The following is a 13,864-nucleotide window of genomic DNA, read 5'->3' as shown; positions in this document are numbered from 1 at the left end:
TCAGCCTAAATGTGAGTGCATATTTTAAACATTATTAAAGCCTTTTATACATACTACTACCCCTAGAGCGGCGCTGCTCTTTTTTTTCAGCAGGTGCAGGTTGGCTACTGCCTGTGTGTTAGCTGGCCTTCCCAAGATAGACAGTGCAAGAAGGGAAGGATCTGTGCATACAGGATGAAACAGCCTTTTTACACAATGCAGAGGATTAACCCCTTAAGTTTCACAGTGAGTATAACAAGCATGCTTTACTGCATATACAGACTGATTTTACTGTTGTGGATTTAGTAACACTTTAAGGGTAGATGCTAAACAGATTGTGGGGTTGGAGCTGTGTTAGCAATATGCTAGAAACTACTGTTATGACAGTGCAATCTATTTCTATACATTTAATATATTTTATACCTTTTTTTAATTGAATAGCAGTGTCTCTTTAAATCCAGCAGATCTTTATTGGCATAACTAGACCACACTGTGTGGATTCAGTAGGCCTTTATTTTATACTATTTATATTTTTCAGTTATTATAGCAAAGATCATTTTAACAATACATATCCTTATATACATTTTAAAAAATGTTTTATTTTGAATAGCAGTGGCTCTTTAAATCCATCTTTCATAGGCATAACTAGACCACACTGTGTGAATTTATTGGACCTTTGTTTATTTTATTATATTTTTATTTTTCATTTCTTATAACAGATCATAGGAAAAATACATATTCTTATATTTATTAATTATTTATCTATCAACCATCAATACATTTTGATTAAAGTTTTTTCTTTGCCATATCTGAGAATGGGAAATATGCTAAAAGCATATTGTTTAAAAATATACCCTTATTGTAATAATATGGCCCGGACTGGCCATAAGGCACACTGGGCATTTGCCCATAGGGCCGCCGGGCCACATTTCCTAACCTGAGCTGGCTAATGCAGGGGTCCCCAACCCCTGGGCCACGGACCAGTACCAGTTCGTGGCCTGTTGATGACCAGACTGCACAGCTGGAGGTAAGCGGCAACCATGGTTTGTACAGGGCTAACGCAGACCACGGTCGCTGCTCACCTCCCACTATGCGGCCATGCCTGCGTCTCCTCATCTGGCTCTCCCGGGAGCTGGAGATCTGCACAGAGAGAGGGAGTCTTTTCATATTAACAAGCGGGCATTCAGCCGCTTGTTAATATGATTCAAATCTGCAACTCATCCTCCTGTCTGCCCTGCTTATAGGATGACATTGTCGGCAGGGGGGGGGGCAAACACACAGGCTGAATCCTGTCTCTGCCCTGCCGAAAGTAGGACTGTGCAGGGGAGGCAGAGATTAAAAGGGGGCACTGTGATTAGAGGGAAAAGAGGGGGGGAATGACTGCAAAGGGCACAGTAATGGGGGCTGTGATTGCGAGGGGCACTGTAATGTAAAGGGGACTGAACTGCAAAGGGATACTTCAATCATTATAGCACGCCTTTACAGTCACTTTATATTGCATTACAGTGTGGAGGACTGATGCCATGACCCCTGACTCCATGAATATCTTGCCGCCAACCACCCCTGCGAACGCCATATGTGATCAGTTATGACACCAGCCATTTCATGGTCTGACAGTTGGGTTGAGAGAACAACCAACGTGACAGTTACATTTCTGGCATGTGCCAGGGATGTAATTGTTTTTTTGAAACTGTTAAATGAATGGGTTTAGTTCCGCTTTAAGAAAAACGAGAGATGACTTCATGTTTCCTGAACTTAAGAAAAAAACTTTTGCATTCCCTTCCTTTTACCATTCTTTTGCTAAATATAGTCACAAATGTCAAGAAGTGGCCAAAGCAGGAAACAAGATTGGGAAAACATGACCAAAGTTTGTGAATTTTCAGGCTTCTCGCATCCCCGTTGCTGCCCTAGGCAATGGTCTGTGAGGGTTATTCCAATAATTGCCCCTCCTTTTCTAATAAAAAAAAAAGTTAATGAATGAGATCCCTTGATATGCATTAATATAAACGATTAAGCTTTCATAGAAAAATTTCACATGATCTTGCTTCTTATTTTAAATGATGCAGCCTAGGAGTAAGGATTGTTGCAGAGACTCATGTTAGTAACATATAGCACAATACCATGGGAAGAGATTTGCCGTACAAAACATTCAATAGGCTTGACACAAGGAATGAACCTCCACAGGCAGAGAGGTGTTAATGTAACAGAAGGGTTCTACTTCCAGTGTACAATCTAAGCAGTGGTAACACCAGAAGTGCCAGCATTGCACCAATTTTATAAGTAAGTCACCACTGCTACCAAAGGAACTGTTCTCAGATCTGGGCAGAAATGTAGTGATTGCTATATGAAATGTAAGGCACAATGGTAGTAAGAACTGCTATAAATGGAAAAACAGTTTTATAACTTCCACTTTAATAAGATATGGAAGTTGTATGATAGCGCTGACCCAATGTGAGTAGAAGTTAATTAAAATGAAAGATAGATCCGATTAGTGTTTCCAGCTGGAACTTGGTTTATGATAGAAGTACAAAACCAATTCTGGGCTCGAGGCTGCTGCCTCTCTGATCACAATAGTTCAACTGTTAAGCAAATGAACAGCTTCCAATGGAAATTTGTTTAAAATCTTAATTTGTGAGGAACAACAGATACATCCAATGCATTTCAGGGGACAGGACTCCCCCTTCTTTAGGACTTAGACAAAGATTATTGAAATGATCAACATGAAGTAATATGGAGAAGCTGAAATTGAGGCTGGATTCAAACTGACCTATCCTATCAGCATATGGACAGCCAACTTCACCCTCAATTTGAGGCTCTCTATATTACTTTGAGCAGATCATTTCATCAATGTTTGTCTAAGCTCCTGAAGAAGGGGGAGTCCTGTCCCTTGAAACGTGTTAGCAGTCTGTTTTTCCTAACAAATACATATTTTAAACAAATTTCAAGGACTTTAATACTCTTAGCCATACACTCAGACTTTAATAAGAAAGTACATAGGGTACTAATAAATGTGCAAAAAGCCATATCCAATAATAGCCAATCAGATTTCAGTTCACTAGAATCAAATCAGTCATATGCAAAGACTGCTTGATGTCTATAGGGAACCTTTCATTGTCTTTGCCTTATTAGGTAAGTGATTTAACTAGTTACCTTTGGTATAGAAAGATCCACCAAACTTTCTATTACTCTTATGCCGCATAGACACGGTCAGACTTTTCAGCTACAAAAGTCCGACAGCCTGTCCGACAGACTTTCGACGGACTTTTTAACGACCGGACTTGCCTACACGCGATCACACCAAAGTCCGACGGATTTGTACGTGATGACATACGACCGGACTAAAATAAGGAAGTTCATAGCCAGTAGCCAATTGCTGCCCTAGCGTTGGTTTTTGTCCGTCAGACTTTGCATACAGACGAGCGGATTTTTTGACCGGACTCGAGTCCGTCGGAAAGAATTGAAGCATGTTCCAAATCTAAGGTCCGTCAGATTTTCGACCGAAAAAGTCCGCTGCAGGTCCGATGAAGCCCACACATGGTCGAATTGTCCGCCGGATTTGGTCCGTCGGCGTCCGTCGGACCAGTCCGGTCGAAAAGTCCGACCGTGTGTACGCAGCATTACAACAGATTAGCATTGAGTTGGGCTTATTCAGTATACTAATGCAAGGGGCAATGCAAATGTGCAATGTACAAAAGCCCCATAAAGTTTCAGTCTGCTACAGTCAGAATAATAAAGCATGAATTTCTGTGGGTTTTGCCCTTGCTCGGGTATGTAGTAATTCAATAACAAAGGGAAACACAACATTCTCTGGAATAAGGGCCCAACTATACTTGAGGTTTTATTTGCCTGTGGCCATGACATTTAACAGCTTCAACAGTGTTTTGCAAATGAAGCAGCAGTCAGCAAGGGGTTACATCACCTAGCTGTGAACTGACCCAGTTATTAAATCAATGCAATTAAAGTTACAGTCAGTAAGATGTTAAATACCCAAACTAAGCAACCTTTTCAAATGTCACATGTAGCTCAGTCCTAGCACTAGCCATACAGGTGGAAATTCTGTTACAATTTTGGAAGATCTCCATCAGCTTTTGTCTAAAAAAAACATTTGCGTAGAATTGAACAGTCCACAGTAATCTGCAATCATTTTTTCAGTTTGATTCACCATTTGGTATCCTATTATCCCAATATTTAAGATAGAAACCAACGAAAAGTGCCCTTTTAATTGGTAATGAGGTGATCTAATTATCACCATAGCCTGACTTGTCTAGTTGTTTGAATGTAAGAAACAATTTGAGTCATGATTGGAAGATTGCACTGGACCATTTTATTTTATTTTTATAAAAGGTGAATAAAAGCTTCCAAAATTTGCCAAGTATATGGCCAACTTTGGTAGATATAGAAATCTACCATAGAGGATTCTTGACCATAGACTCACTGGAGGGCCACAATTTTTCTTTCAAGCTCCAGCAACACTTGAATGTGGCACATACATGACACAACAATGGTTCACGTTTCGACACAGAAAAGAGAAGCAGGGCCTATAAGATTCAGAGATTTCCCAGCATGCTGGTCCAATCCTGCAAATCTTCACAAGTACTTTCAAATTGTGCTATCCTCATACACCAACATTAACCCGAACTGGTCACACATTTCTTGCAAAAATTGCTCCCTTTATGGCAGCCTTTAGCTAGGAACGGCTTAAACCATAACAGCAATATCTTGGCTGTGGATCTCCACTTGAAAATGCTGGATGCCTGGCCCATTGGCTTCCATACTTTCTGGGCCATCGACTAAAAAAAAGCTTGCAGATTAGGAGAATCAGAGTTAAGTCAGAAGGCTTCATCTGCAGACTTGTTTCAGGTCAGTGACTCAAAGTAATGAAGCAAGACTGCCAGACAATGTGCATTGTCAGAATGAGAAGTCCTCATTGGCAGCCTCCAAGGCTCTCACATGACAGGTTGCCCTGAAAGCTATTCTCCAAGCAAGTTTTTTAATGTGTTTTAGTAAAGCAAATACCCCAGTTTTTTTCTTTAGGGCTTGCTCTATAAGGTGTCCCTGGCCCCTTTTTTCCATCAGAAAATGCCACCTGTTAACTTGAGGCAGCAATTCCTGTTGAGGAGACCAGTCACCCCAGCTGACTATTTGTGTACTGGATGATGATCTCCTCAATTGCAACCACTTGTTCTGCAGGATGGGCCTACATGATCTAGGCTCTCCTGCACTCTTCTCCTCCTTGCATTGCAGGCTGATGAAGGTGAAGCCAAGTGAGGATGCCAGTAGGACCTCAGACAAGATTTTCTTCCAACTGGAGGAAGGTAAGTGGGTTTTCTAGAGGGGTGGAGGGAGTATAAAGCAAAAAAAAAGACTTGCCCAAAGAAGCTGTTTAAGGCCTTCGTAGATAAACTTTGTGATTGACATTATTTCTAGAGATCTTCAACTGAGTTCAGACATTTCATTAACCCTTTCCACAATTCAGGATTCTGAGCTGATTAAGGATGGATGTAATTCCCTTAAGGGAATTATTATTTTGTAAGACTTGATCCTTCACATAACCTGCAAAAGGCTAAAAGCCAGGCTGATCTTTATCAAAGAAGCGGCAGAAATTGAACGTTCAATGAATTCAAAGAGCAGAACGTGGATTCTCCTTACCTGCTCGGTGTAAATGATGCTGCTGAAAGCTTTGCTGATGGAGGGATCCGTGACACAGTAAAAACATCCAGGCACTTATCCACAAGTAGACGACCCAAGACATTGCCCAGAGCATCGCCATTCTCTAAATGAAGCACAGGCAAGAGTTATAATCCTGACCCTTCACTTAAGGGAGCTTCTTAATTGTAACCATTTGCAATATATATGAAATGACCTGGCATGCTGCATGCATTCAGAGCACATTGCAACATAAAGGTTAAGAACATACAGACAGCCCAGGAACAAGGCGAGCTAGCAGGGAAAGCTCAACCATTTAGCAGTGCAAATGGCTTTCTTATGAAATGTAATTTTAGGTCATCAATCTCTGACCTTAAAAATATGAGGTTGTGAGTGTAGAGACGCCCTGTAGGTTCTCAGCTGTTCATGTCTTTGTGTGTGTGTATCTGTCTACATTGATAACATTGTTAGAATACAAGATCACTTATGATTTAGAATGTATAGTATTATAACTGTAGCATATGATCATTTTAAACTTGTATTTTAAAAATGATATTAAAGTAGACAGATACATACCCACATGAATGGCTCAGAACTTACAGGACTACTGTAAATCCTTGGTGTCCAACCTGCATCCTGGGGGACGCATGTGGACCTTTAAGCTCCTCAGGTCCCTGCAAATAGTCCCCTTGTATTACTTTCCTAAGTGCTTACTTAGGCCAGTGAAGTAAAATATTATATAGATTGTCTTCTAGTAGCTAAATAGTTTGGTTTATTTTTTTCCCATACTATCACACTTTTTCTGTGATGTCCATTCATTTCTTCTTTTTATGTTTTTATCCCCATCTTATATAATAGATCTTGCTTTGGAAAATATTAAATGTGGTATAGGTCATTTTTATGGGGGTTGTAGGGAGCACATATGTGGAAGCATTGATTGGTAAATGGGCTTTAATAGTAGTAAACTCTAACAGTCTAATGTAGGGTGTCTCCAATCTATAGCTCTCTTTTAAAGCATGGTCTCACAAACTCCTACAACAGGCCCATAGTTTCTTACCATCACTGGTAGTATGCCCATAGTTTCTGGTCATCTCCTAGTGATTATCTGCAATCTCTCCTAAACTATTGTGTTCACTGCAAATTATGTGTGACCCCTTGGTCATGTCAGGGACCACACCTGAACCCCTTTATATGCCGCCTTGTAGCATGCCCATAGTCTCTGACCATCTCTTGTAGCATGCCCATAGTCTTTGACCATCTGTAGTAGTATGCCCATAGTGTCTGATCATATCGTGTAATATGCCCATAGCCTCTGGCCATCTATTGTAGCATTCCTCATAGTCTTGGATCATCTCCTGGTGATTATCTGCAATCTCTGACACTTTCCTGAAATATTGTGCTCACTGCAATTATGTATGGCCCCTTGGTGATGTCAGGGACCATGCTTGAGCCCCCCTATATGCCCCCTTGTAGCATGCCTATAGTCTCTGACCATCCCTTGTAGCATGTCCTTAGTGTCTGACCATCTCTTGTAGAATCACCATAGTCTCTGACACCTTCCTATACTATTATTTTCACCGAAAACTATGCACGGCCCCATGGTGATATCTGGGGCTGCACTCAAGGCCCCCTATATCATGTGAGTCACCCACCATTCCTCTATATGTTTTTAATCATTTGTAACACACTAACATTAAAGTAAAGCTAAACCCTAACTGGGTGACATTTACTTTGCTAAAGCCCTGTGTATCACAATTGCATCGTTTTTCATCCTTTATCGAATCTCCTGAAGTCTTTTTCAGCCACTTTCTGTCTACATGTATTGGATTCAGTGTCAGCTTCACATCATTGTGGACCACTGTTTTGGTGGACTTTGCTTGCACAACGTGTGTCCCAAGCTGCTTGTAATTTCCACCATGGGTACATGTGACAGGGCGGCAATGCAACTGGAAGACAGTTGTCACCCTATACCAGGAATTGGCTGGACCAGGACAGAATTAACAGGAATTCTTTCAAAGAAAGCTGCATGTTTAAAAAGATTGAATGCAACCTCTGACATTACATTAACGTGTTGAAGCCTATATTGAAGTTTAATGATTGGGCTTAAATCTACTTTATTATCAGTTTTAGAATAAACATATCCTAGACCAGCCTTTCTCAAGCTTTTTTCTCTAGAGGACCACTTGAAATAAATTTCAAACGCCCCTTACACTGGTGGTCAGGGGGAAGAATGTCTCTTACATTGGTGGTCAGGGGGAAGAATGTCCCTATACAATGGTGATCAGGGGGAAGAATGTCCCTTACATTGGTGGTCAGGGGGAAGAATGTCACTTACATTGGTGTTCAGGGGGAAGAATGTCGCTTACATTGGTGGTCAGTGGGAAGAATGCCTTTTGGATTGGTGATCAGGGGGAAAAATGTCCCGTACATTGGTGGAAAGTAGGAAGAATGTGCCTTACATTGGGGGTCAGTGGGAAGAATGTCCCTTACATTGTTGGTCAGTGGGAAGAATGTCCCTAACATTGGTGGTCAGTGAGAAGAATGTCCCTACATTGGGGGTCAGTGGGAAGAATGCCCCTTACATTGTTGGTCCCTGGGAAGTATGGCCCTTACTTTGGTGGTCAGTAGGAAGAATGTCTATTACATTGTTGGTCAGTTGGAGAATGGCCCTTACTTTGGTGGTCAGTAGGAAGAATGGTCCTTACTTTGGTGGTCAGTGGGAAGAATGCTCCCTACATTGTTGGTTAGTGGGAAGAATATCCCTTACATTTGTGGTCAGTGAGAAGTATGTCCCTTACGTTGGTGGTCAGTGAAAAGAACGTCCCTTACATTGGTGCTCAGTGGGAAGAATGGCCCTTACTTTGGTAACTAGTGGGAAGAATGCTCCATACATTGTTGGTCAGTGGGAAGAATGTCCCTTACATTGGTGGTCAGTGGGAAGAATGCTTCTTACATTGGCGGCCAGTGGAAAGAATGCTTCTTACATTGATGATCAGTGGAAAGAATGCTCCTTACATAGGTGGTTAGTGGGAATAATGTTCCTTAGGTGGTCAGTAGGAAAAATGTCCCTTAAATTGGTGGTCAGATGGCCTCCCTTAGAAACAGCTAGAAAGATCATAGGTGTCATTGATTCTGTTCAAGTGGTGTTGGCCCTGGAACTAAGGAACCATTATATTTGAGGTCAATCACCCACAGTTCAAGGAACCCCTAGCAACCTCTGGATGAATGCTGGTTGAGAATGTCTGGTCTAGAATAATAATATAACCTCTATATTGTTTGAATAATTTATAACCTATATAATTTTGTTCTAATTCGTGTTAAAATAAAGGAACATTCTCTCAAGGCAGGAAAGTAACATTGCATATACTTGTCACCCCTATTTATATACTTTATAGGTTCTATCTAATAGGAGGTTTTCCTATTTTGCCTGTTGCCCCGTAAGACTGCAGACAAGCGCCAATATTGCACAGTCAGTTGCAGACAGACCTCCGAGGAAATGGAGCTCCATTTGAAAATTTCTCACTGGGAAAAGTGGATACTTTAAAAGCCATTACAGGCATAATGGAACTAACTGAGGAAAGAATATGTAGCACCATTGAGCCTGTTAAGACATGCTGGGTGCTGTAGTTCCACAGTGCTATCCACTACAGCTGACAAAATAAAGCCAAGCTGTACCAATTACACTGCCCTTCTTTTGTGCGTTACTGGGGGCTATGGGCGTCACCAGGTTGGCTCACAGCAGACTGATTATATTCACGACCAACACCTACAGCTACTATTTACAAAGTTGGAGAATTTACTGCCCCGTCTTCCAGTATACCCATTTCCAGAAAAGGGGGAGTCACTCTTTAATTCATTGACTGATTGTGACAGCCGTCTGTCATCTATTGACATCTTGTTATAGAACATTTTCTCCCTGAGTCACAAAACATTTCACGCACAATTCTAATCTACGCCGACCCCTGGAATGCATTCATGATTAGCCCATGTCTCTGAAACATACAGCTGTGCTGCACACAATGATGTCACTCATTTCATAATAGTTTTAAATGTTACAGGGTAAGCGGTGCCACTCGTTATATAATCAGTACATTGGGCAGGCTGGGAAGACCGCACTCCCAGTCCTTCCAAGTCCATGGTAATCCACATCACCTGCTGGGATTTTTTCTTCTTTCACCCAATTAATCAGACTTCAGACACTCTCCATTTTTTTTTTCAGCCAATCAGACGTTCCTGCTGCTGTATTTTCCTGCGCAGCCAGAGGAAAGTCATTCAGGGAGACGGTGTTCCAGGCAAGAAATTTTGTCACTTATTCACTTGTAATCTCTCAATGAACCCGGGGGAAATATTTTATTCAATAAAAAGAAAAAATGCTGATAAAGACTAATGTATAAATACATTATTCTATCCAATATCAATCAAAGAAATACATGGGGCTCGGGTTTGTATTAATATTTAATGTTATTTTTAGAATCCTATTAATGTTATAACCACTGCATAAGTTCCCTACAACAATCCTAAATCAAACTCATTAGTGAGTTTGATTCTTTGTAATAAATGATCTATTATGTGTAACTGTATTATAATGTGTAGAAACGTAATGGGAGTTTATTAGACGTATAATGTATGACAAACAGATAAACGCATACAGAGACACACATGTACAATATAAAAATTGAGCAAAGCCATTTCTGTAGAGTGATAGTATAATTACATACATACAAATATATAAATATACATTCACATACATATTTAAATATCTACATATACACTGTGTGCATGGTGGTGTGTGTGCATGTGCATACATACTTAATACTTACTATATATATATATATATATATATATATATATATATATATATATATATATATATATATATTTTACATATACAAAATATTATATACATTTACACTATGACTCTGTATATATACTGTATGGTGGTGTGTGTGCATGTGCATACATACTTAATAATATACATATATATAAAAAATAAAAAAATAATAATAATAAAAATATATACTATGTGTGTATATATATATATATATATATATATATATATATATATATATATATATATATATATATATATATATATATACATATATATATATATATATATATATACACATATATATATATATATATATATATATATATATATATATATATATATATATATATATATATATATATATATATATATATATATATATATATTTATATTATTACCATTATTATTATTTAATATTTTTTTAATTTTTTAATTTTTTTTTTAACACTATTACTTTTTACATATACTACTACATAACTACATATGGTGTGTGTGTCTGTACACAGTATATATAATATATATATATATATATCTATATATATATATATCTATATATATATATATAGATATATATATATATAGATATATATATATATATATACACACACACAGTAATAGTGTAAGTATATATATATGTAAATTTATATATATATATATATATACACACACACTCAAAAATATATCTATTTTACAGTATTTATTTTGCATATTTAAGTTGCCTAATGTGTAGATATGCAAAAATGCAAATGTATTTTTTTTTTGTATTGCCATACGTAGGTATAATTATGTATGTATTCATGTCTACCTATCTGTACATCTATCTATCTAAATGAACTGTCTATCCATCTCTCTGTCTCTATGTACTTTATCTATCTAACATTCATGCATTGCCCAACAATAGGATCACAACCTGTGGGGTCAGGGTTACTCCAAACAGAGCCCACAATCAGATTCCCGAGGGATACACTATGTACTGTACATGCTGCTTACGGTGCCCTAATGCCAAAGCAGCTCACCTATTCTCAGGACCCTTGGACTTGGGCTCCCTAGTTGACTAGGTTGACTAGTGAACCATGTCATCCAGATGCTGTAGAGTACAGTCCTGTTTATATGACATCACTTGCATAGCTGAGCAGCCAATGTTACCCACAAGCTGCCCTTTCATTGCCTTCCAGGAGACACATGGGCGGCCGGTGGACCAGGGCATTGTGTGAAGTTGGTCAGTGGCACAGAAGTTGCTGATCGAAATTTTGTTGAACGGATGCTAAGAGCACCGGGTACCACACCGGTCCTGATGGGAGAGATGTAAAGCACAGGAGATGCTCCTGTCATTATAGTAAATGGAATTTCTTTTTATTATACAGCTTTGCTGTCATTCTATCTCATCCTTGCTCCCTATTCTTCCTATTGCCACCCCTCTCCCCCTTATTCATCTATCATTTCTGATCAATAAATCATTGTAATCCCCGGTAACCTAAGCAGATTTCCAGCTAGTAAAAGAGATCTTTGCCTGTTCTGCTCTTTCTCCCCATGCTATCTGATGACTTTTAAATCTCAAAGCCTCTTACCTGTATAATCCGGCCAGTGGCAATGAGTTCCAAGGGGGATCATTGGAAAGATCTAAGACTTTTTAAAAATCCATTTGCACCAAAAAAAAAAAAAAAAAAGGGAAAATAAAATAGAAAAAAAAAAAAATAAGCCTTGTTCATCCAGCTTCCCCAAAGAGTAATCTTCTTCCCAGGGATTAGAAGGTGCTCTGGCTGTGTTCTATCACTCCAGTGTTTGTAGAAGAGGGGAAAGGAGAGACATGCCAGCCTGGACTGGGCTGTCAGGAAAAGTGGGCAAGATTTGGAGGGTGGAAGCCTTGCTCATACTTCCACTCCTCCACCTTTAAATCAGATCCCTGGTTGTGCAGCAAGCATTAGGAGTCGCTCCTCTGCGCAGTGCCAATCGGACAGCTTTTTTCGCTGCTGCTTCCCAGTCTCAGTGCAGATAGGAGAGCCCTGCCTATATTGTGGAGGCTGCCTGTGACTACTCTGTGCATTCCTCCTCGTCTATGACTTAAAGGGACAGCGCCTCTCTTCTCTGCCCAGCCAACTTTCAGCAGCATCTCATGACAGGCAATCGATCTGTGTTGGTTTTAGGACTTTAAATCCGTTTGAAAAAAAAAAAAAGATGTGGTTTGTTGCTTTGCGAGGAGAAGTGATGAGAACCTGACAGATCAGACTAATAGAGCGTCCTAATTCCAGCACTGTACTGGCCCGCTCTGACAGTACATTAATGGGGGGACTGGGCTGTGACAGGCAGCAGATCAACGGGAATGCGATTTTTATGGCTGGAGCTGAGGAAGCAGATGTTGGGTGCTGCAGAGCGAATCTTTACATGCTGAACTTCTGGGGGACTACAAGCTCCAGCATGCCCTGCCTGGGAGATCTATTATGACGTGTACACACGACCGGACTTTCCGCCAGAAAAGGTCAGACGGAATCATTCCATCGGACATTCCGATCGTGTGTGGGCTTCATCGGACTTTATCTTTCGAAAATTCTGACGGACCTAGAAATAGAACATGTTTCAAATCTTTCCGACGTAATCAATTCCTATCGGGAAAACCGTTCGTCTGTATGCTATTCCGATGGACCAAAAATGACGCAAGGGCAGCTATTGGCTACTGGCTATTGAACTTCCTTTTTCTAGTCCCGTCGTACGTCATCTCATTCTAAACGATCAGACTTTGGTGTGATCGTGTGTAGGCAAGTCCGTTTCAGCGGAACTCCGTCGAAAAAACCGTCAGAGTTCATTCCGACGGAAAAAAACGGTCGTGTGTACGCGGCATTAGTTTGGGATACAGGGGCTGATTTGCTGAAAGGAGAAATTGTTATGAAGAACATTGGAGTGCTGGTATGGCGGGTTGACAGGTGCTTGCAGATGTTTTCTCATGTGTAAGCTGGTCATACACTAAACAATCTGATTGTACAAACATTACTATTCCTAAAGTGGACCTTCAAGCGAAGTTCTGGTGAAAAAAAAAAAATAATTAAAAGTCAGCAGCTACAAATACTGCAGCTGCTGACTTTTAATAATCGGACACTTACCTGTCCCAGAGTCCAGCGATGCGGGCGTATGAAGCCTCACTCGTCTCCCCCTCCTCTCTGCGGCGCCGGCATTGTAACTGTGGGTGCCCGGCTGAGGCTTCACAGCCGGGCACCCACTGTGCATGCGCGAGCGGCACCCTGTGACTGGCCGGGCAATCATCTGGGACCTGTGATGTGTCCCAGATGATTGCTGAGAGGGGGGGGGGGGGCGATCTCCCTTCCGGTGCCCCGGGAGGAAGTGGGAGCTGGGACCCTCTGAAAAGAGGGTACCGGCCCCCCCCCCCAAAAAAAATTACACGCCAAATGTGGCATG

The 13,864-nt window shown here is 40.4% G+C and overlaps 1 protein-coding gene across 3 annotated transcripts in view; it reads right to left on the bottom strand.

The window, feature by feature from the left end:
• The window catches only part of TAFA1 (TAFA chemokine like family member 1), a 635,622-nt gene extending 623,119 nt beyond the window's left edge, over positions 1–12,503 (bottom strand). For 2 of the 3 annotated variants that reach the window (XM_073592204.1, XM_073592206.1), the window contains exons 1-2: positions 12,025–12,502; positions 5,629–5,752 (exon numbers count right to left, since the gene is read on the bottom strand). In XM_073592204.1, coding sequence (XP_073448305.1) covers positions 5,629–5,749 — 121 coding nt within the window. In that variant the 5' untranslated portion in view covers positions 5,750–5,752; positions 12,025–12,502. Of the gene's footprint in view, positions 1–5,628; positions 5,753–12,024 lie in introns of all 3 variants that reach the window. The other variant, XR_012235239.1, reaches the window with a different exon arrangement.
• Between the last annotated feature and the right edge of the window lie 1,361 nt (positions 12,504–13,864).

Source organism: Aquarana catesbeiana, linkage group LG07 (genome assembly GCF_042186555.1).
Source record: "Aquarana catesbeiana isolate 2022-GZ linkage group LG07, ASM4218655v1, whole genome shotgun sequence".
NCBI lineage: Eukaryota > Metazoa > Chordata > Amphibia > Anura > Ranidae > Aquarana > Aquarana catesbeiana.
The sequence above is the reverse complement of the archived record's forward strand: the minus strand, read 5'-3'. Positions and strand labels throughout refer to the sequence as shown.